This window comes from Entelurus aequoreus, linkage group LG11, assembly GCF_033978785.1.
Source record: "Entelurus aequoreus isolate RoL-2023_Sb linkage group LG11, RoL_Eaeq_v1.1, whole genome shotgun sequence".
NCBI classification, from domain to species: domain Eukaryota; kingdom Metazoa; phylum Chordata; class Actinopteri; order Syngnathiformes; family Syngnathidae; genus Entelurus; species Entelurus aequoreus.
The window spans coordinates 50,221,030-50,245,151 of record NC_084741.1 but is presented as its reverse complement, the minus strand read 5'-3'; the positions used below and the strand labels follow the sequence as shown (position 1 = coordinate 50,245,151).

General features: G+C 38.2%; 1 protein-coding gene across 3 annotated transcripts in view; it reads left to right on the top strand.

Annotated features, from left to right (window-relative positions):
• The window catches only part of LOC133660203 (CUB and sushi domain-containing protein 3-like), a 616,484-nt gene that overhangs the window by 566,504 nt on the left and 25,858 nt on the right, over nucleotides 1-24,122 (top strand). For all 3 annotated transcript variants that reach the window (XM_062063483.1, XM_062063482.1, XM_062063484.1), the window contains exons 64-66: nucleotides 10,470-10,649; nucleotides 13,013-13,078; nucleotides 20,194-20,352. In XM_062063483.1, coding sequence (XP_061919467.1) covers nucleotides 10,470-10,649; nucleotides 13,013-13,078; nucleotides 20,194-20,352 — 405 coding nt within the window. The remainder of the gene's footprint in view (nucleotides 1-10,469; nucleotides 10,650-13,012; nucleotides 13,079-20,193; nucleotides 20,353-24,122) is intronic.

The following is a 24,122-nucleotide window of genomic DNA, read 5'->3' as shown; positions in this document are numbered from 1 at the left end:
CTATGTTTTAAAACATGCAGCAGACATGTACCCCTTTTTTGGCCATTTTAGCAGCAGTCCATCTGCAATGGAACACACTTTTTTTAGCGTGCCAAAATTACATCCTGGTAGATAAAGAAAATGCATTTTGCAATACTTTCTATTTCATATATATGAAAAAACAAACGTCAATATAAAAAAAAACACCAGCAGTCACCAAAACGCATCAATTAAATGTGTTTTAATCAGCCCCTAAATAATCCAGCAGCTATAAAATTATAGAATGATATTGCTGATTTGACGATACGTCTATTTTTTTTTTTTTTTTGACAGTCCATATGTTTACAAGCATACTGTACATAGTACAGAGGTGCAGTGTAATCGCCTCTTTTGCCACAGTAATTTCTGCACAACTGCCAATTTGCATATTCTTTCTAGACAAACTAAATACAGTACATACAGTGCATTCAGAAAGTATTCACAGCGCTTCACTTTTTCCACATTTTGTTTTGTTACAGTCTTATTCCAAAATGGAACAAATCCATTCTTGTCCTCAGTACCCCAAAAATACAATGTGAAAAGTGTTTTTTTTTTTTTTTATTTGCAAATTAATTAAAACAACAAAAACATATGTACATATGTATCCACAGTCTTTGGCACACCTATCTTTGGGCAGCTTTACCCTTATGTCTTTGCCCATTCCTCTTTGCTACACCTCTCAAGCTGCATCAGGTTGGATGGGAAGCGTTGGTTTTCATCCAGGATGTTTCTGTACATTGCTGCATTCATCTTAGTCTAGTCAGGGAGGAGACCAAGAACCCGATGGTCTCTCTATCAGAGCTACAGCATTCCTCTGTGGAGATAGGAGAACCATCCAGAAGGGCAACCATCTCTGCAGCAATCCACAAATCAGGCCTGTATGGTATAGGGGCCAGACGGAAGCCATTCTTTTGCAAAAAGTTTGCCAAAATGCACCTGAAATATTCTTAAACCATGAGAAACAAAATTATCTGGTCTGATGAGACAAAGATTAAACTCTTTGTGCATGAATGCCAGGTGTCATGTTTGGAGGAAACCAGGCACCGCTCATCACCAGGCCAATACCATCCCTACAGTTGAAGCATGTCAGGATTGAGAGAAAGATGAATGCAGCAATGTACAGAAACATCCTGGATGAAAACCAACACTTTTCATCAAACCTGATGGAGCTTGAGAGGTTCTGCAAACAGGAATGGGCAGAGAAGAATGGGAGAAACTGCCCAAAGAGAGGTGTGACAAGCTTGTCGCATTGTATTCACAAAGACTTGAGGCTGTAATTGCTGCCAAATATGCATCAGTGAGAATTGAGCAAAGGCTGTGAATACTTACGTACGTGATTTTTTTTTTTAAGTTTATTTTTTATTTTTAATCAACTGGCAAATAAAAAAAAAACGTTTTCACATAGTCATTATGGGGTAATTTGGAATAAAGCTGTAACATAAGAGGTGGAAAAGGTAAAGGTGAATAGTTTTCCGGATTCACTGTACACAAAACAATGGCCGCAGAACAGTTTTAGTCTTGAAAAATCGCAATGCGTGTGCTAAATATTTATATTATCTTTTCCTGGTAGCCTATTGTGGGGGTTCTGATGATCACCATGAATTCTGCATATTAATGAAGACAGACATGCTAAATGGATTGCGCTCCAAATGTTGCTCACTTAAGAGACCCAATCCTCTGAACACAAGCTTAGTAGCTCAGCTTTGCGTGCGTGAGCAAGTTTGCACATGTTTTAATACACATGACTGTCATGTTTTTTTTGTTTGTTTGTTTTTTTACTCAATCTTTATATCGTCAGGGGCAACGTGCTGTTTAGCCTTTTCCATATTGACCTGTTTGCTTCTGCCGCTTGTCGCTACCACAAAACAACTGCTCATTTGTGTGTATGCTATGGTAAAACTACTTGGAGAAACTGCCTGCAAAATGGTGCCTGGGAGGTTTTAAGGATTTTGATTCATTTTGCAGGTTAAAATTAATTAAACGTGTTAAAATTAGTGGTGTCAAATGATTCATTTTTAGTAAGATTAATTAAATTTTTGAATGTAATTAATCACAATTAATCAGAGTAAATTACTTGCTTGCAAATTTAAATTGAATTTTTAAAAAAAAACAATCATTTGACACAAATGCACAATGTCATAATGGACTATTTTTCAAATGTTTTACCTGAATGCACGTCATTTATTTGCTCAAAACTTGCATTGACCTGATCACTGACCATACAGCAACCAGCACCGCCTTTCAGGTAACCATTTGCGGTGAAGGTAAAGGAGCATGTGCGGTCAAAATAAATAATCTGCATTTATACATAATTAGGGCGATACATGTTTGTAATTAATTGCATGTGTTAACGCGTTAACTTCTACAGCCCTAAATTAAAAGTTTTAATCAGATTAATGATATTGTTCAATTAATCCGCCAAAGTGGATATGAAAACTGTAAGATTGAGCTTTAAACTATTTTAGCCCCTGAGCATTCAGGTATTTTTGGGCTAACATTCCTAAAAAAAAATTCCTATAAAGTTCATGTGAAGCTGTCATTGAACCATTTGGAGTAAAAGCATGGTATTTGTCTCTTTTGAAAACAAACAAGTTAGATTTTAACCCACAGCAGTCAGTCACTTGGTACCACTGACACTGATCAATAGGAGTTTAAATAATTGATTTCCTTGTTCGCCAATTTTATTTGATAAATGTTTTTTAGAAACGTGTGCCTTCTAAATAACTAATTTGATGCTATGGACTATAAAACTCGGTACTTACATGATCCTATTTAAAATTTGACGTTGATACTACAAAACTGTTGCATTTTACATACTTTTTTCTTAAGTTATCATCAGGCTTTTCAAAGGTGTTCCATTTGGTCTAAGTTTTCACTAACTCCATGCAAACAAAGCTCAATGGCTTCATGACACTGTATCTTGTCCTTCAAGGCAGGTATGTTATGATTGTTTGTAAAGTTGACAGAAAAAATAACTTCAAAGGAACAACATTAATACACCGTTGACACCCAGTCCGCGTTCTCCAAAGATCAATTTCAAAAAGTACATATCAACTCTAATACATCTGTGTTTTCACAATTTCAATGGCTATTCAGCAGTCGGTTATAATTAACCTGGCTTTCATCATCATTGGGGCGGTATAGCTCTGATGTTAGAGCCGCCATCCAAAAACTTGAGGGTCCCTGGTACTAATCCAGCTTCTGCCACCCTATAGTAGCAACTGCTGTTGTGTCCTTAGGCAAAACACTTCACCTTACCCCCAATGCCACTCATACTAAATGTGAATGAATGTTTGGTGGTGGTCGGAGAGGCCATAGGCATTTATTGGCACCCACGTTTCCGTCAGTCCACCCCAGAGCAGCTGCGGTTACAAATGTAGTTTCCACCAATCTATGTGTGAATGTGGAGTGAATAAATGATGGGTTCTCAGTTCCTCACTGTAAAGTGCTTTGAGTGTCCAGAAAGTGGGTATGTAAATGTAATCCTTCAATATTTATTATTATTATTTTCATGATCATTATTATTATTATCGAAAAGGGTTAAAATAAAATAGATCATATTGAAAATATAGCAACAAAGTTTGTTAAAAAGCCAATGGAATCTTGGATTCCTTGTCTGGAAAGGTTTGTTTATTAATATTCCTGCACCGTCATACTTTAAACCCTTTTTCAACCATTTCAAGGAGTTGCTTTTTCATGTTGACAGGCTTTTTTTTTTACTTTTCTTAAATTATTACTGTTGATTAGTGAAGAAATTCAGCTAAGGCAAACATATATAAACAATTCTCCAATGCCCAGTTCAACATGGGGAAACAAAGTGTATTGATCCAAAGTCGTATTGAGCCATGTTCAATACAGACTACCTTTGTTTTACGTGATGGGATTGCCGCTGGAGGCCGCAATTCATCAAGAGCTCTGACAATGTGCTGCAATGGAAGTTTGAGTCAATTCCAAGTACAGTTTCACCTGCAGCTAATTAAGGTTCAGCTACAAAAATCTTTAATCCTGGTTGTGTATGGTCTGTTAGCAAGAAGTTTAAAAAGAACCAGATTTGAGGTTTGCGTCGCTCTGCAGCTCGACGATTTTGTTTGACCGATGTCTGTGAGCCCTCTTTGCTGTGTTCTATCTCTTCCTCCATCTTTATCCTCAAATGGTGCAATCCATCTATATCAGTGGTCAACGTTACATACTGTCGTCAGGTCGCAGAGGAATCTCAGGAGTCACATCTGCTGAGAACATGAACTTGGCTCTTGATGAGAGATTTGACATGTGCCTTGTAAGTGTATTTGCTGGTCATGGTCTACAAACCCTACAAGCACTGTGGACATGTGCTGACAGTTTGTCGTTCTAAATGGGTTACACAGACTTATGCTCAGACAGCCAGGGGAAAGGGGTGATTTAATTATTTATTTGTCAGCTCTCCAGACTGTCATCCTCACATGTTTCTGCTTCCTTGAAGTGATACAAAGTCATACCAATACCTCATTGGAACTCTCCATATCACATTCACTCGCCCAGACAAGATTGTCTGAAACACTTTAATATTTAAGACCTCACTGCAGTGTGATTGTGCATTGCGAGTGACTGAAATAATGAATATGATGCAGATATGTCTTCACCACTAGTATCAAATCGGTGCTTTAAAAACGGTGCCGGTTAGGGACGGGAATCTTTTAACAACTTGCGATTCAATTCTGATTCTTGGGGGGACGATTCAAGTCAAACTCGATTCTCGATTTAACAGATGTTATAATAATAACAATAATAATTATAATAATGACGATATTAACAATACATACAATTTATATATATTTTTTTCTAAGTACTCAAAGATGCTTTAAATCACAAAACAGAAGAAAACAACAGGAGACTTTAATTAAGATTGTATATAAACAGCTGAGATCAAAAAGAAACAACATTCATCAAAAGCAGTTATAAAAAAAGTAAAAACAACGAGACGCTGGGAGGGCCATGGGGTTTAGCTTGGAAAAGCAAGTCTTAAAAGGTGGGTTTAGAAGGCAGTTTTTAAAGAGGAAAGGGTGTTGATGTGGGTTGGAAGTGGGTTCCACAAAGATGAAACAGAAACCGAAAATGCCCTGTCGCTCCAGGTCTGGCGCTTGATCTTGGGGATTTGCTGGAGGTTTGCCTCGCGAGCTTGGGTGTTGAGGGCCTTGAAGTAGATTCTGTATCTAATTGGTAGCCAATAAAGGTCACAGAGAATTGGTGTGATGTCTTCCATGGAACAGATACTTGTGAGAAGGCGGATAGCAGAGTTCTGCACATACTGTAGTTTGATGATGACTTTGGTGGCGATGTCATAAAGAAGACTATTGCAATGATCAAGCCGAGATGAAATGAAACAATGTATTTGTGTTTCAGATGAAGACAGTTTGGGTCGGAGGTAGGCAGAGTTTCAGTGGTGGAAGAATGCAATTTTGGTGTTCTGGTTGGCATGGGGAAAGAATGAGAGGATGGGGTCAAAGAGTACTCCGAGGATACGGACCTTGGTGGAGGAGGTGACTATTACACCATCAATATTGGGAGAAAAGTTCTAGGTGGAGTGAGTAAGGGAGTCAGGGCCGATGATCAGGACTTCAGATTTATTGCTTTTGAGTTTTAAAAGATTTGTTTGCATCCAGGTTTTTATGTCAGTCAACAAGTGGTGAGGGTGGAGAGGATGGTAGCAGTGAGGTTTTTGAAGGGGAAGTCGAGCTATGTGTCGTCAGCGTAACTGTTACGCTGACGACACATAGCCATGGCCTTCGGTTCCACTGTTACGGCGTAACAGTGGAACCGAAGGCCATGGCGGAAAAGGACTTGTCCATGGGGAAGAATGTAGAGGATGAAAAGAAGTAGACCAAGTACCAAGCCTTGGGGGAGACCGTGAGTAACAGGAAAACTGGCAGATTGGCAGTTGTTTATGGAAATTAATTGGTGTCTGTCGGAGAGATAGGATTGGAACCAGGAGATGGCAGTGCCAGTAATGGAAATGGTGGATTTGAGGCCTGAAATTAGTATGGAATGATTAATGATATCGAAGGCAGCACTGAGGATTAGGATGTTGAGGGATCCGGTGTCAGAGGATAACAGAAGGTCACTGGTCACTTTGATGAGGGCAGTCTTTTTGCTGTGTTTGGAAACCAAATTGGAACCGTTCAAATATGTCATTAGTGTCCAGGTATGCAGTGAGTTCCTTGGTTACGACTCGTTCCAGAACATTTGACAGAAAAGGTAGGTTGGAGATGGGCCGGTAGTTGTTGGGGTAGTTACGGTAGAGGCCAGATTTTTTGAGTATGGGTGTGACTGCAGCAAGTTTTAGGAGAGAGGGATGTGACCGGAAGTGTAGGTGCATACCGTTTTAGTGATGAGCCGGAAGAGAGTGGCGAGGCACTTTAGGAGGATTGTGGGGAGTGGGTACAGGTTGGAGGTTGAAGATGTCATGCTTGAAACTATGGAGGATAGGTCAGATATAGTGATGCTGGGACTAGATCAGTGGTTCTCATTTATATATATATATATATGTGTATATATACATATATATGTATATATGTACATATATGTATATATATATATATATATATATATATATATATATATATATATATATATATATATATATATATATATATATATATATATATATATATATATATGTTTACATATCCACATACATACACATATGCATATATATATATGTTTGCATATACACATGTATACACATATGTGGTGTATATATATATATATGTTTACATATACACAAGTATATATACATATGTGTGTGTATCTATATAAATATATATATACAGTATATATATATATATATATATAAAAATATATATATATATATATATATATATATATATATATATATATATATATATATATATATATATATATATATATATATATATATATACACAGTATATACACAGTATATAGATATATATGTGTATATATGCTTACATATATACATAAATGTGTATCTATATATATGTTTACATATACACAAATATGTATATACACATATATGTGTGTATATACACTGTAATGATACCAAGTACAGGAGCGTATCTAGTCGATATTACTATAATTACATCGATATTTTTTAGCATCACAAAATCTTTCTTCCTTTTTAAAAAAATATATATTATGTTTAATATCTCAGGAAATACGTCCCTGGACACATGAGGATTAAATTATGACCATTGTATGATCCTGTAACTACTTGGTATCGGATCGATACCCAAATTTGCGGTATCATCCAAACTAATGTAAAGCATCCAAACAGAAGAATAAGTGATTATTACATTTTATCACAAGTGTAGATAGAACATGTTAAAAGAGAAAGTAATCAGAAATTAACAGTAAATTAACAAGTAGATTAATAATTCATTTTCTACCACTTGTCCTTAATAATTTTGACAAAATAATAGAATGGAAAATGGCACAATATGTTACTGCATACATCAGCAGCTAAATTAGGAGCCTTTTTTATGCTTATTTACAAATAAAAGAAAAGTTGTCTCGTATGTTCACTATTGTATTTAAGGACAAAATTGCAATAAGAAACATATGTTTAATGTGGCGTAAGATTTTTTGTTAAAATAAAGACAATAATGCCATTTTTGTTTATTTTATTTTATTATTTTAAAAAGTATCGAATATATACTGTATATAATAGAGAGAGAGAGAGAGAGAGAGAGAGAGAGAGAGAGAGAGAGAGAGAGAGAGAGAGAGAGAGAGAGAGAGAGAGAGAGATTAAAAACAAGTTAAATGTTACCTAATACATTAAAAAATAAATTCTGCAACAAATTGTCACAATTATCACAGCAATCCAGAACATAGCGAATATGCAAAAAACGAAATACATGAGTTGTAATGTTTGTTGTAATGTTTGTTGCCGTAACCGTCATTGGTGCATAATGAGGGAGTTCTGCGTTTTTGTTGCTGTGACTACTGGCCAGCCTTGTGCTGCAGCGCTAAAGGTCGGCAATAAAGTTTAAAAAGAGCATCAGATGCTGTGTGCTTCTTTATGTACGCTACAATACTTACAAGACGTCACTGTACTTGCCCAATATCAACGCTTAGCGCTTGGTGTGTGGCTGAGTCTGCATTCATTTAGCACCAAAATTAGGCACTGATAGCTTCTTCTTTTTTCGGTACAATATTTTTGGGGGTAAAATATGCCTTCACTTATACCCTGCAAAATGATTATGGTAGTTTAACAATATTGATTGTGCCTCAGATATTGAATGCTCATTCATCAATTCATCACCGTTATTAGGTTAATGATATTTTTGAGAGTTTGTTAAAGTAAATCAATCAATCAAAGTTTATTTATATTGCCCCTAATCACAAATGCCTCAAAGGGCTGCAAAAGCCACAATGACATCCTCGGCTCAGATCCCACATTCGGGCAAGAAAAAAACTCAACCCAATGGGAACAATGTGAAACCTTGGAAAGGACCGCAGATGTGGGGACCGGTGCAATGGACGCTGAGTGGATACGGTTAATAATGTGAGCATCCAGTCCATAAGAAGGTCAGTAGGAGGATCCTCTTACATGTAGACAAATCGGCAGCGGAACTGATGCATAGAGTAGTGGTCCATCCCGGGTCCCAACTTGGAACAGCTAGCCCCTTCTCCGTGGAAACTGATCCGTGGCCACCTAATAACCTCCCCACGCAGGTAAAGGGGGAAGAGCAGAAAAGAGAGGCAGCAGATCAACTTATCCAAAAAGTGGTATATTTAAAAGTTAGTGTGTGTAAATTAGTTTTAAGATGGGACTTAAATGCTTCTAGTGAGGTAGCATCTCTAACTGTTACCGGTGAGGCATTCCATAGTACTGGAGCTCGAATAAAAAACGCTCTATAACCTGCAGTCTTTTCGGGGGGCTCTGGGAATCTCTGATAAACTAGAGTTCTTAGAACGCAGATTTCTGGCCGGGATATATGGTACAATACAATCAGCAAGATAGGATAGAGCTAGTCTGTTTAGTATTTTATACGTAAGTAGTAAAACCTTAAAGTCACATCTTAAGTGCACAGGAAGTCAGTGCAGGTGAGCCAGTATAGGCCTGAGGGACAAACAGCGAGAGACGTTTGCACAGTGCCTGTGTTTTTAAAGATGTAAATCTCTGTTGTTTTACGGTTCTCTTATGTATTTTAAAATGTATGTCTTAATGTATTATTTTTGAAACTGCTCTGTGACATGTGCTGTTGACCTCTTGGCCAGGTCACCCTTGTGAAAGAGATCTTGATCTCAATGGGTTTTCTTATCTGGTTAAATAAAGGTTCTATAGGCGTAATATGATCAAACTTGCTTGTATTTGTCAAAAGTCTCACTGCCACATTTTGTACCGACTGTAATATGTGCTAGAAATAGGGAGACCTGGAAATAATATGTTACAATAATCGAGACGAGACGTAACGTACGCATGAATAGTAATCTCAGCGTTGGTTGTGGACAAAATGGAATGAATTTTAGCGTTATTTCAGAGGTGAAAGAAGACCGCTTCGAGAGTTAGGTCGGAGATAATACCTCCGCTTGTAATCCTCTTAGGGCTACTACAAGCTGTGCTAGTCAGTTCGCTACAGCTAACGCTTGCAAACATGTCCAAAGTTACGAGGTTACTCTGGTTTAACTGGCGGACACGGCCCTCTAGCAGGGACAACATATCCATGAGAAAGGTGCAACAAGAACAGGAAGCCATACTCACGTTATTTTTTTTCACATTTTTTTTCGAGTTTTGCTGTCTTCGGGGCGCAGTCACTTCGGACCGGGACTAGCTTGGCTTTGCTAACCTAGCAGCTACCTAGGTGAAAGTGAAGTTGTGACACAGCGAGAGTGGGTGCCTTTAAGTTCAATACGACTACTAAATGTGTTAGAGTAAAGAAAGCTGTAGAACAATTAGAAGCACACAGAGAGAAAGATAGCACTTAGCTTTGATGGCAATGGGTGCGAGCAGCCACTCATCACGTTTGTCCTAATCACTCAAGGGAAAATGTAATATTTGTTAAGGTCTTAATGTTTCTGTTGCTGGTTTTTAATCACACATTATTCTCATAGGCTAAAATTACAGTAATAGTTCCAAAATGTAATTACTAAAATGCATAAAATCATGGTTGGTTGTACAGTATCAGGAGAAAACCGGAACCCAGGCTACAGATCATATATAGCAATGATTATGGTGAGCTCCATACTTCCATTGGTACATGAAAAAAATTTATAATTGTAAATTATTAACATGCAAAATGCTTATCAGCTAGCTGGGCTTAAATTAAATAGCAATATTATTTGTGTTTTCTTTGTAGCAAGTGTTACATGAACCCTCCCCCAAGTCCATGATTCTAATTATTCACCAGTTTATGTGTGTAGCCTGTTGCATTTGTATGCATGTCAGAACATTAGTGTGCGCTTACTAATGCGTTTGCCCTCTGCTCGCTTGCCAGCTCATTCGTGCAAGCAGCCCCGAAGCCCAGCCAACTCGGACGTGGTGGGCCTGGACCTACCCTCCTATGGTTACACCCTTGTGTACACCTGTCAGCCAGGTTACTTCCTTTCCGGGGGTTCAGAGCACCGCTTCTGCCGCTCTGACGGCAGCTGGACTGGCAAGGTGCCCGTGTGTAGAGGTAAGTGCACTGCTGACATGTGCAAGGGCAGGTGATGGAGAGGTTGCTAGGGGGAAGCTAAAGGCGGAAGAACCTCTCAGGAGGTTGTTCGTAGGGGAAGAGTCAATTAACTTTCAGTGTACACAGTTTGCAAGCAGATGTTTTGTTTTGCAGCGCCAATATATTCTGTAACGGGGAAATGTTGCCCATCATCACCAATCCAAACAAAAACGGTGCCGTGCTTTCTCGTAGTAGTTGCATCTTTCTTTGATTCTTACATTGACCAAAGAGAGCACAGTCTATTCATTCAAATTCCTTGTGTGTTAAACATACTTTGCCAGTAATTTTGATTCTGAACACGGCTCTCTCGCCTGTGCATTCCAAGTAGTTAAAAACTGCTAGTAAGATGCTGCTAACAATACAGGCAATGGATAAACAATCTATTCCACCAAAACACGCCCTTTAAAAAACATCCAAGAAGATCCAACACCATTTTATATGCATGCTTTAAGTATGTATGTAATGTAGTAACAGGCACATTCATGATAACATGTAATATTTACAGTCATTTTAGGTAATTTTTTGGTCCTTTTTTGCATCACCGTAACTTCTTTTCTAGGAACCTTTTTTCACAAAGTGCATAGCAACGATCACTACTCGAGTCAACGCAAAGAGCACTTTCTGTGTTTGCTACCACTTATGGCGAACGGTGTGAGAGCCTTCGGGCATTGTCACGAAGCACTATTACTTTACGTTTCAAATAAGAACAGAAAATGACTTACAATGTCCGCTCTCAGTGGGATGATTGTATCTTTTAGAACTTCCATTCTTCCATTCGTTGAGAGTCGAGTTGAGAGCCATATAGTATCAAATCGGTAGCATGTGGATTTTCAAAATTTGACCAAAATCAATTGCTGCCACAACCTTTACTATACTCATGATTTATAATGTAGCATTCATTTGCCCTAATTCCAAGCTCAAGCTCCTTCTTCTTCTTGGTTATTTTATGGTGGGTCGCAAACAACGTTATTAGCAGCTTCATCTCGCTCGTCCTGTAATTTCCAGGCTATAGTGCAACACATTTTTGGCCGACTTTTATTTTATACATATATTGGTGCACACGTCTATTGGCCGCAGGTGTACACATTGAAACATGAACGATTTAGACAGACATTCACAAATTGAGCATACAATGCGGCAATGTGAGACAAAGAAGGGAGATAAAATAAATAATAATAAATAATGATAAATGGGTTATACTTGTATAGCGCTTTTCTACCTTCAAGGTACTCAAAGCGCTTTGACAGTATTTCCACATTCACCCATTCACACACACATTCACACACTGATGGCGGGAGCTGCCATGCAAGGCGCTAACCAGCAGCCATCAGGAGCAAGGGTGAAGTGTCTTTCTCAAGGACACAACGGACGTGACTAGGTTGGTAGAAGGTGGGGATCGAACCAGGAACCTTCCGATTGCTGGCACGGCCACTCTACCAACTTCGCCACGCCGATACATATTTGTTATTTTAAGAAAGCTCTGTATTGTATTTATTTTACGTTACAACGTCCAGTCCACAAGTGATAAGAGAAATGGTGTTTTCATTGGTTTTCATTTCATAGATGGCAAGCAGTTTAAAATGTGTAATGCCATCTTACACAGGATGGTTGTGGAAGAGTAATACTTGTGTCAGCCAATACAGTGCATCACTTTTTCCACATTTTGTTATGCTACAGTTTTGGTCCGAAATGGAATACATTCATTTTTGTCCTCAAAGTGCAACAAGGTATTGAGCAAAGGCTGTGAATACTTATGTACAGGTGATTTCTTAGTTTTTTACTTTCAACAAATTTGCAAAAAACGTTTTCACATTGTCATTATGGAGTACTGTCCGTATATTTTTTAGAACAAAAATGAATTTATTGCATTTTGGAATAAGACTAAAACATAACATGTTTAAAAAGTGAAGCGCTGTGAATACTTTCCGGATGCCCTGTATAGTGAGAACATAATTTCTTAGACTCAGCTCAGAATGCCAAATATGTTTTTTTACCTAGTGCTAATTAGATACCCTGGTGTTTGTTTTACTTCTGTACGCAACACACACCCCACAACTATACAAGACTCTGTGGTTATTTGACTAGAGGTCTTAATTGGAGGCGTTCTGTATTGTATGTATGCACTGTGACTTTAGAATTATAGCAAAAATACTTATCTATAATAGTAGAGAAAATATATTCCTACATGTTTGTGTCGCTATTGAGCTGGTCTGTAAAAAGTAAAAGTTTTATCAGAGTAAACATGTTTACTGTTTGAGCACTCTCTGATTGCGTTGCCTTTAATGAATCAATCCATTTTACATGACATATTTGTTTTTTTGCAGCCGGATCCAAATCACAGGAAAAAACTATCAAAGTAACACCAGGGACGCCAAGCCCTAAAATACATGGTGAGTCATGAGTTGCACCTCCTTTTCATTTCTACGTGGTCCATTAGTCCGCTTTAACTGTAGTTTTAGCTCTTGATACAGTACAATGTTGTCCAAAGGCTGTCTCTTGAGACAAAACAAATTTTGTGTGTGGTGGTTGAAAAGTCAGGATGAACTTCCATAACCCGCTCTGCCTAAATGGTGGACAAGCTGTACTAAAAACATTATAATGTACTGTCAAAGCTCTTGGGCTTTTACTGTATATTATTTCTTTTTTTTTAAATAGACAACAAAACTATTTTCTGCTAATTACAATGCATCACTAATCCTATTAAATTCTCACGAGGACCAGCTCTCGCTTCATGACAAACAAAATGATTTCACTTGGTAATCTATTATGCTGTTGCAAAGTAATTATGAGAGAACAATTTCAAGTACATTTTAATGTATGTGAATGCCAAGAATTGGGTCAATACAGTATATGGCTGCTATTTACAACTGTAATCTTAAAGCAACAATAAGTTCTCCAGTACCCTATATACATATATATAGTATCAGCAATACTATATATACCAGAATCAACAATACTATATATAGTATTGTTGATTCAGGGTATCAACAATACTATATATACAGTACCTGAATCAACAATACTATATATATACTGTATATATATATATATGCTTTAAGATTACAGTATGTATGTATATAAATATATATATATATATATATATATATATATATATATATATATATATATATATATATATATATATGTATATATATATATACTGTATATATATATATGCACACACACACACATATATATATATATATATATATATATATATATATATATATATATATATATATATATATATATATATATATATATATATATATATATATATATATATATATATATATATAAATAAAAGACAGGGGGGAAAAAAAGTATGCATAATCTTAACTAATCTGTTTAATTGTGTTACATGGTACAAGCCTCTTTTTAACAATTAAAATAACAGTAATTCCCCTGAAAAAATGAAAGGGTTTACTTTTCAATAAAAAGTAATCTCCAGATTGTAATTGTTTGTTCATGCTGTGAATGGTATATCTATGATACTGGAAGTGTCCACCAAGGTCAACATTAAGAAGAAGAATGCTTTTTCACATCTTGTCTATCAAAAGACCCATAGCGTTAAGATGGCTAAATGTCACTAAAAAGTTCTCTTTATGTCCTGAAAAAGTAATTTCCCATAATATCCATTAGTTTTTGAGTAATCAGTAGATAAATAACTGTACTTTGAAAGCCCCTTTCCATTGCTAGACTCCGTATGCCGTGTCCTCTTGTTGTGACGCCATCTACAGAACTGGAGCGCAAGTGTGGATAAAGACATGTAAAATGATTATGTATTTCACTTAAATGCATGTTTTTGTCACCCTGGCCCATCCCACAGGCACAAGACACTAAAACAACGTTGAGAACTTGTTGAATTAGGTCCTGACATTGAGCAACTCAAACCTAACGTTGGAACAACATGCTTGTTGACGTTTAATCAGTGTTTGGTTATGACGTTGATTTGACCATTGAATTATGGTCATTTACCAACCATCCATCCATCCATTTTCTACCGCTTGTCCCTTTCGGGGCAGCGGGGGGTGCTGCAGCCTATCTCAGCTGCATTCGGGCGGAAGGCGGGGTACACCCTGGACAAGTCGCCACATCATCGCAGGGCCAACACATATAGATAGACAACATCAATATTTTACAATACAAATACAATGTTGAAACAACTTGCTTTTTGACAACGTTTATTCAATGTCTGGTTGTGACGTTGATTTGATTTGGTTATATGCCAAATAACAACGTAAATCCAGCGTTAGACACCAGCGTTGATTCTTAATTTACAAATACAACTAATTTGCAACATTGTTTCAAAGTCAGTTTTAAAGAATATGTGTGTGTAACCAACGTTGTATCAATGTCATGTGCTTGCTGTGATTATTACTTCAAAACTGAAATAGTTAACATTATTACTTCAAAACTGAACTAGTTAACATTATTATGCGATTCCATCCCGTCTTTCCTCATGCTCTTTCAGCATTTCCTCAAGCATCTTGAGTAAAACATCAGGAGAAGAGGACGCAAAATAGAAGACTGACGGCTTATATTATTTTCTCTCGTTTTGAGCACTTGGTCTGCACTTCTTTCTCCGTATTTCCACAGGTTCTGACTCAATCTTTCTCTCTTCGATGCTCCTGTTTTTCAAAATGGCATTTGGCTTGAGTCCTTAAAACAAAAGTTTTTATCCAAACTCCGACCAAAACCTTTTTACTTCAAAGTCAGAATCAATAAAATGATTTCTGCAAAATACAATTCTCTTGCTCTGTCCGTCCCATTTTGCAGGAGTCAATTTGACTGGAGAGGTCCATACTTTCTTAATATTCCATCATTTGGAAATGTATGCAAGCTGACCACTTCTTTAGTTGTATTGCTACAACCTGCAACTATGCATCTGGCAGCCATATTTGACAACTTCTTCAAATTCTGCGCAAATATGCAATATGAAATTGCCTCTAATCTTTTGGAGGTGACGTCAACAGGCTGATGCAGGCCCAGCCATATTTTGGAGCTAAAAGTACCGTTTCAAAATATGCTGAAACGTGTTAAAAACAAGCCTAAAATTGCTTTTTGGGGAGAATTTTAGCTGTAGATATAGAATATAGTTTTATTGTCATTATTACAGTGAACAGGTTCAAAGAACAACGACATTGGAGCAGATATAATTGTTAGGTCCAGAACAATGAAATAAGTGCCAATGTTGTCAGTATTAGAGTGGCCTTTAAAGGCCTACTGAAATGAATTTTTTTTATTTAAACGGGGATAGCAGATCTATTCTATGTGTCATACTTGATCATTTCGCGATATTGCCATATTTTTGCTGAAAGGATTTAGTATAGAACAACGACGATAAAGATTGCAACTTTTGGTATCTGATAAAAAAAAGGCTTGCACCTACCGGAAGTAGCGTGACGTAGTCAGTTGAACATATACGCAAAGTTCCCTATTGTTTACAATGATGGCCGCATGAAGTGAGAGAGATTCGGACCGAGAAAGCGACAATTTCCCCATTAATTTGAGCGAGGATGAAAGATTTGTGGATGAGTAAAGTGCAAGTGAAGGACTAGTGGGGAGTTGAAGCTATTCAGATAGGGAAGATGCTGTGAGAGCCGGGGGTGACCTGATATTCAGCTGGGAATGACTACAACAGTAAATAAACACAAGACATATATATACTCTATTAGCCACAACACAACCAGGCTTATATTTAATATGCCACAAATTAATCCTGCATAAAAACACCTGCGTGTTTGTTATGCTAGCTCCTAGCTCCTCTGCTAGCTCCTAGCTCCATAGAACACGCCAATACAATTCAAACACCTGATCAACACACACAATCACTCAGCCCAAAAGACCGTTTACCTAACCCAAGGTTCATAAAGCTTATATATTTTTAAAAAGTTACGTACGTGACGCGCACATACGGTCAAGTTATCGAATGTTTAGCAGCCAAGGCTGCATACTCACGGTACCTGATATTCAGCTGGGAATGACTACAACAGTAAATAAACACAAGACATATATATACTCTATTAGCCACAACACAACCAGGCTTATATTTAATATGCCACAAATTAATCCTGCATAATAACACCTGCGTGTTTGTTATGCTAGCTCCTAGCTCCTCTGCTAGCTCCTAGCTCCATAGAACACGCCAATACAATTCAAACACCTGATCAACACACACAATCACTCAGCCCAAAAGACCGTTCACCTAACCCAAGGTTCATAAAGCTTATATATTTTTAAAAAGTTACGTACGTGACGCGCACTTACGGTACGGTACGTGTTATGCTAGCTCCTAGCTCCTCTGCTAGCTCCTAGCTCCATAGAACACGCCAACAATTCAAACATATGATCAACACACACAATCACTCAGCCCAAAAGACCGTTCACCTAACCCAAGGTTCATAAAGCTTATATATTTTAAAAAAGTTACGTACATACACAAAAAAAAGCCAAAGCTGCATACTCACAGTAGCACGTCTGCGTCTTTGTCATCCAAATCAAAGTAATCCTGGTAAGAGTCTGTGTTGTCCCAGTTCTCTACAGGCGTCTGTGTATCCAAATCAAAAGTCCTCCTGGTTAGAGTCTCTGTTATCCGAGTTCTTCCATCTTGACTGCATCTTTCGGGAATGTAAACAAAGAAGCGCCGGCTGTGTACTGTTGTGGCTGACTACGTTCGAAAAATACGTCCATTTCGCACCGACAACTTTCTTCTTTGCTTGCTTGGCTTCCTTCTCCATAATGCAATGAACATGATTGAAACAGATTCACGAACACAGATGTCCAGAATACTGTGGAATTATGAAATGAAAACAGAGCTTTTTCGTATCGGCTTCAATGTGGAAGGCATACCCGTGTTCGCCGGGCTACGTCACACGCATACGTCATCCTCAGAGGCGTTTCGAACCGGAAGTTTAGCGGCAAATTTAAAATGTCACTTTATAAGTTAACCCGGCCGTATTGGCATGTGTTATAATGTTAAGATTTCATCATTGATATATAAACTATCAGACTGCGTGGTCGGTAGTAGTGGGTTTCAGTAGGCCTTTAAACACTCCAAAAACAGTCCAAGTTAAAATCCTACATCTCATCTTTGTTTTAAAGGTGACAAAGTCAATACCAATTAATATCAATATCCTACAATATTCCCTTTTAACATTTTCCATGCATTTTAATCTGTTTATGGGTAGTTTAATAGTTATGTTTTTTTTCATTATAGAATATGCCACAGGCCAATTAAATACAATGCCCCAGGCCACGCTTTGGACACACCTGCTATGTTGAGACGTACCTTGTATTTATGTATCTCGGCTGTGTTTAGTCAGTTTGAGCCTGTGTCCATGCCTTACAGGAATAGTCCACAAACTGAAACCCTCGTCCTGTCCCACAGACCCAGTCCCCCCTCGCTTTTTTAAAGAAATCTGGGACACTATTGACTTGTCTGTTAAGGACATCATCAACAGCAGCTTGATTTCTGGCTGTGTCCCCTCTTTTTGTAAAAGAGCTGTTGTCGAGCCTTTGATTAAAAAAACAGGTCTAGATCCGACGAGTTTGTCAAATTATCGGCCCATTTCCAATTTACCTTTTGTGTCAAAAATTCTGGAGAAATGTGTTTTAGCGCAACTGCAGCCTTTTTTAGATGAAAATAGCACTTTAGATCCATTTCAGTCTGGATACAAGGCTTTGCACAGTACTGAATCTGCACTTTTAAAGGTTTTTAATGACTTGCTTTTAATGTCTGATTCTGGTAGCTCTGCCATTTTAGTGCTTTTAGATCTTACAGCTGCCTTTGATACAGTCGACCACACAATTCTTTTAGACCGCCCGAGAGACTGTGTGGGTGTCAGGGGGACTGCATTAGAGTGGTTCAGATCCTACCTGTCAGAGAGGTCCTTCTCTGTCAGGCTGGGGGACGCCACCTCTTCTTCTGCTCCGCTTTACTGTGGTGTCCCCCAGGGATCCATTCTAGGCCCCATCCTGTTTTCCTTGTACATTCTCCCTCTTGGAGAGATTTTTAAGAAACATGGAGTGTCTTATCACTTTTATGCAGATGACTGCCAAATTTATATGCCAATTTCAAAAGGCCACGGCCCCCTGACACCCCTTCTCAACTGTCTTCGTGATGTCAAGGCTTGGTTAGCCCAGAATTGTTTAATAATGAATGAGGGAAAAACGGAAATTTTAGTTTTTGGTCCGGCCCTCACTGACTTGGGACCATTGCAAAATTATGTGCGTCCCAAAGTCACCAGCCTTGGCTTTACTATAGACAGCGATTTTAAATTTGACAAACAAGTCAATGGCGTTTTAAAATCATGTTTTTATCATCTTCGTCTTTTAGCAAAGGTAAAACCATTTTTATCTTTTAACCTTTTTGAACAAGTCGTGCATGCTTTTATTTCAAGTCGCCTGGACTACTGCAATGCACTTTATGCTGGCATTAGCCAAAAAGCTCTCTCCCGGTTGCAGTTAGTCCAGAACGCGGCAGCACAACTTTTAACAGGGGCCAGGAAACGTGAGCATATAACCCCAATTCTTCGGAGTTTGCACTGGCTCCCTGTTCGTTTTAGAATTGATTTTAAATCCTTGCTGTTTGTTTTTAAAGCTTTACATGGAATGGCACCTCAGTATATCTCGGACCTCATCCAAATTTACACTCCTGCACGCGCTCTGAGGTCCGAGAGCCAGCTCCAGCTCGTGGTGCCCAGGACGAGACTTAAAACCAGGGGAGACAGGGCCTTCTCTGTGGTCGGCCCTAAACTCTGGAACACTCTGCCCCTCCATGTTCAAACTGCTTCCACAGTGTAGTGTTTTAAGTCTCGTCTTAAGATCCACTTTTATTCTTTGGCTTTTAACACTACGTGAGTTGTGTGGTCTTCTGTCCTCTGTTGTACTGTGTGTTTTTTTTAATACATTTTGATGTCTATTTTACTGTTTTAATTGGTTTTACCCTTTAAAAATCGTTTTTAATCATATTTATTTTTTATATTGTCTCTGTATTGGTTTTCTATTCATTTATTCTTTGTTTTTATTCAGTCATTGGTGTAGCATAATATTGTTTTTAATATTGTTTTTAATATTGTTTTTAATATTGTTTTTAATATTGTTTTTAACATGGCTGTGCAGCACTTTGGAAACATTTTTGTTGTGTAAATGTGCTATATAAATAAAGTGGATTGGATTGGATTGGATTACATGCTATTAATGACAAACGATCATATAATCCTACAAAGAATTTGTTATAACTCATCCCCAGTGTTTTCAAAAATCCTTAATCAAGATAGCCAAAGCATACATGATGAATAGACCCTTATCAGCGTTTTGAATTGTTGCCTTTGCTACATATCTGATCACCATCTTTCAGGAAGGCTTAAAACTATTACTTGTTGATGTTGCTATTATACTGGACCGAGCTGGCTCACATGAATACCAACATTGTCTATGTATTTGTGCTTTTTAGTGTGATTATGTTATGTTACAGCAAATAATTGTATGTCTTATCCTCTAGTTCCAGAGGATGTCTTTGCTCCGGATTTCCTGTGGAAGGGCTCCTATGATTACAAGGGACAGAAGCAGCCAATGACGATGACAGTCGTCCGCTTTAATGCCACGACGGGGAAAGTGAATGTAACTTTAAACGACAGTAGCATGGAGTTTCTGCTCTCTGGTGAGCCATCTATAAATCATCTGTCGCAAACTTCCTCCCCTCTCCTCCCATCAGTACCTCTGTGTGTCACTTCCATTTGTTCGAGGGAGCCCAGTGTCAATCACCAAACGATCTCATGCATGAGAGTGGAAATTACTTATTGGCTTTAAAGACGGATGTATTAGTCTGCATGGAATGATTGAAAAACTGCCCACTCGAGTGTTCCCCCTCCCTCCCTCCCTCTGCTTTTTCCCTCTTTTCTTTTTCATGCCTTGTTCATGGAGGCATGCAAATGTCTCACTGGCTACGGGCATTAAGGCTTTCATGTTGGCCATTCTGTTGGCAGGAGGCCCTGAGGAACACCTCAGGGGGAATTTCCATTTGGACTCAAGAATGAAGGGATTTGATTTTTATGGGTCAAAAGTCCTCACAACTTCTTGGTCAACGCTCTGAATTATTGCAGTGGAACGGTGGATGTCGAGCTCAATCTGTTTACGTGTTATTGACATTGACTCCTATAGGGTCACGGCACTTTTTTTGGAACGTTGCTTATCGATAAGTTCACAATCATTATGAGAGGCAAGAAGACGGATGTATTTTTTGTAATGCATTCTAACTAAAAAAAAATACTTAAAAAAAAAATCTCCTTGCATTGGAGTCAATGGGATGTCCTCTATTCCGCACAATAAGCCGTCTAAATAACAATCCAAAAAGCGCCAACGATATTCCATTTATATTTCGTGCCTTGAATATCGACCAAGTATTAGTAATATTGTTATTATAAGTGCAATTTTCTAACGCACTTGTCGACAGTATTGCTTGCAGGGAGATGAAGATGTAAACAAAAGTACCTCCTAGGTACAGCTGCTGTCCTTTCTTTAGTGGCCATCTTACAAGACTCTGATTTACAAATACAATAACTCTGATTTACAAATACAATAAATAATAATAATAACTGTTTCAGTCAGATGTTCATATCCTTCAGGACAGGATAGGATAGAGCCAGGGGTCTAAAATCTGGCCTGCGGGAAGTCCCAAGTAAAAAAGATATATTTATATATTTTAAATTTTTATTACTAATTTTTAAAATCTGTCCTTTCTAATACATTTTCTACCCATTGTTACTCTCGGTGTCTCCTAGCCGTTCAGGCAAATCATATTGTTTAAAAATGCATTTTCCCATCGATAACGTGACATCATCAGCGGCAAGTGCGCGCTCTTTCAGTCAATTAGTGCGCAAAAGTGTGTACATATATATGATGATTTGATTTGATTTAGATTTATTGGTCCCCGTTGGGGAAATTCATTTCACTGCCGTACATTTAAACAATAGACATTACACATCACGAACAAAATTAACAAAAAGACATCATACATGACAAACACACATACTTGCCAACCTTGAGACCTCCGATTTCGGGAGGTGGGGGGGGGGGCGTGGTCGGCGGGGCCGGGGGGCATGTTTGGGCGGGGGCGTGGTTAAGAGGGGAGGAGTATATTTACAGCTAGAATTCACCAAGTCAAGTATTTCATATACTGGACTCTCAGTGAATTCTAGCTATATACACTACCGTTTAAAAAGTTTGGGGGTCACATTGAAATGTCCTTATTTTTGAAGGAAAAGCACTGTACTTTTCAATGAAGATAACTTTAAACTAGTCTTAACTTTAAAGAAATACACTCTATACATTGCTAATGTGGTAAATGACTATTCTAGCTGCAAATATCTGGTTTTTGGTGCAATATCTACATAGGTTTATAGAGGCCCATTTCCAGCAACTATCACTCCAGTGTTCTAATGGTACAATGTGTTTGCTCATTGGCTCAGAAGGCTAATTGATGATTAGAAAACCCTTGTGCAATCATGTTCACACATCTGAAACAGTTTAGCTCGTTACAGAAGCTACAAAACTGACCTTCCTTTGAGCAGATTGAGTTTCTGGAGCATCACATTTGTGGGGTCAATTAAAGGCCTACTGAAACCCACTACTCCGACCACGCAGTCTGATAGTTTATATATCAATGATGAAATCTTAACATTGCAACACATGCCAATACGGCCGGGTTAACTTATAAAGTGACATTTAAATTTCCCGGGAAATATCCGGCTGAAACGTAGCGGTATGATGACGTATGCGCGTGACGAAGTCAGTTTAACGGAAGTTATGGTACCCCGTAGAATCCTATACAAAAAGCTCTGTTTTCATTTCATAATTCCACAGTATTCTGGACATCTTTTGCAATTTCTTTAATGAACAATGAAGGCTGCAAAGAAGACAGTTGTAGGTGGGATCGGTGTATTAGCAGCGGACTACAGCAACACAACCAGGAGGACTTTGTTGGAGAGCAGACGCGCTAGCCGGCGACCTCACCTTGACTTCCTACGTCTCCGGGCCGCCAACGCATCGGGTGAAGTCCTTCGTCCTTCCGCCGATCGCTGGAACGCAGGTAAGCACGGGTGTTGATGAGCAGATGAGGGCTGGCTGGCGTAGGTGGAGAGCTAATGTTTTTAGCATAGCTCTGTGCGGTCCGGTTGCTAAGTTGCTAAGTTAGCTTCAATGGCGTTGTTAGCACAGCATTGTTAACCTTCGCCAGCCTGGAAAGCATTAACCGCGTATTTACATGTCCACGGTTTAATAGTATTGTTGATTTTCTATCTATCCTTCCAGTCAGGGGGTTTATTTTTTTTGTTTCTATATGCAGTTAAAGCACGATGCTATCACGTTAGCTCGTAGCTAAAGCGTTTTGCCCGATGTATTGTCGTGGAGATAAAAGGCACTGAATGTCCATTTCGCGTTCTCGACTCTCATTTTCAAGAGGATATAGTATCCGAGGTGGTTTAAAATACAAATCCGTGATCCACAATAGAAAAAGGAGAGAGTGTGGAATCCAATGAGCCAGCTTGTACCTAAGTTATGGTCAGAGCGAAAAAAATATGTATTTCACTGCATTCTAGTCCATCACTCTAACGTTCCTCGTCCACGAATCTTTCATCCTCGCTCAAATTAATGGGGTAATGGTCCGAATCGCTCTAGCTGCGTTGAAAAACAATAGGAAAATATGAGGGAGTGAACAACTGACAACGTCACGCTACTTCCGGTAGGGGCAAGGTTTTTTTTTATCAGAGACCAAAAGTTGCGAACTTTATCGACATTGTTCTATTACTAAATCCTTTCAGCAAAAATATGGCAATATCGCAAAATGATCAAGTATGACACATAGAATGGATCTGCTATTCCCGTTTAAATGAAATAATTTCATTTCAGTAGGCCTTTAAATGCTCAAAATGGCCAGAAAAAGAGAACTTTCATCTGAAACTCGACAGTCTATTCTTGTTCTTAGAAATGAAGCTATTCCACAAAATTGTTTGGGTGACCCCAAACTTTTGAACGGTAGTGTATATATATTTATTTTATTTTATATATATATATATATATATATATATATATTATATATATATATATATATATATATATATAATATAATATATATATATATATATATATATATATATATATATTTAAATAAAAGAAATACTTGAATTTCAGTGTTCATTTATTTACACATATACACACACATAACACTCATCTACTCATTGTTGAGTTAAGGGTTGAATTGTCCATCCTTGTTCTATCAGGTCCGCATGGAGCTGAAGGGGGCGTGGCCTCCAGCTCGGCCTGAATTTCGGGAGAAATTTGTCCCGGGAGGTTTGCGGGAGAGGCGCTGAATCGAGTCTCCCGGAAAATCTGGGAGGGTTGGCAAGTATGCCAACACATTTACAGGCTTGTCAG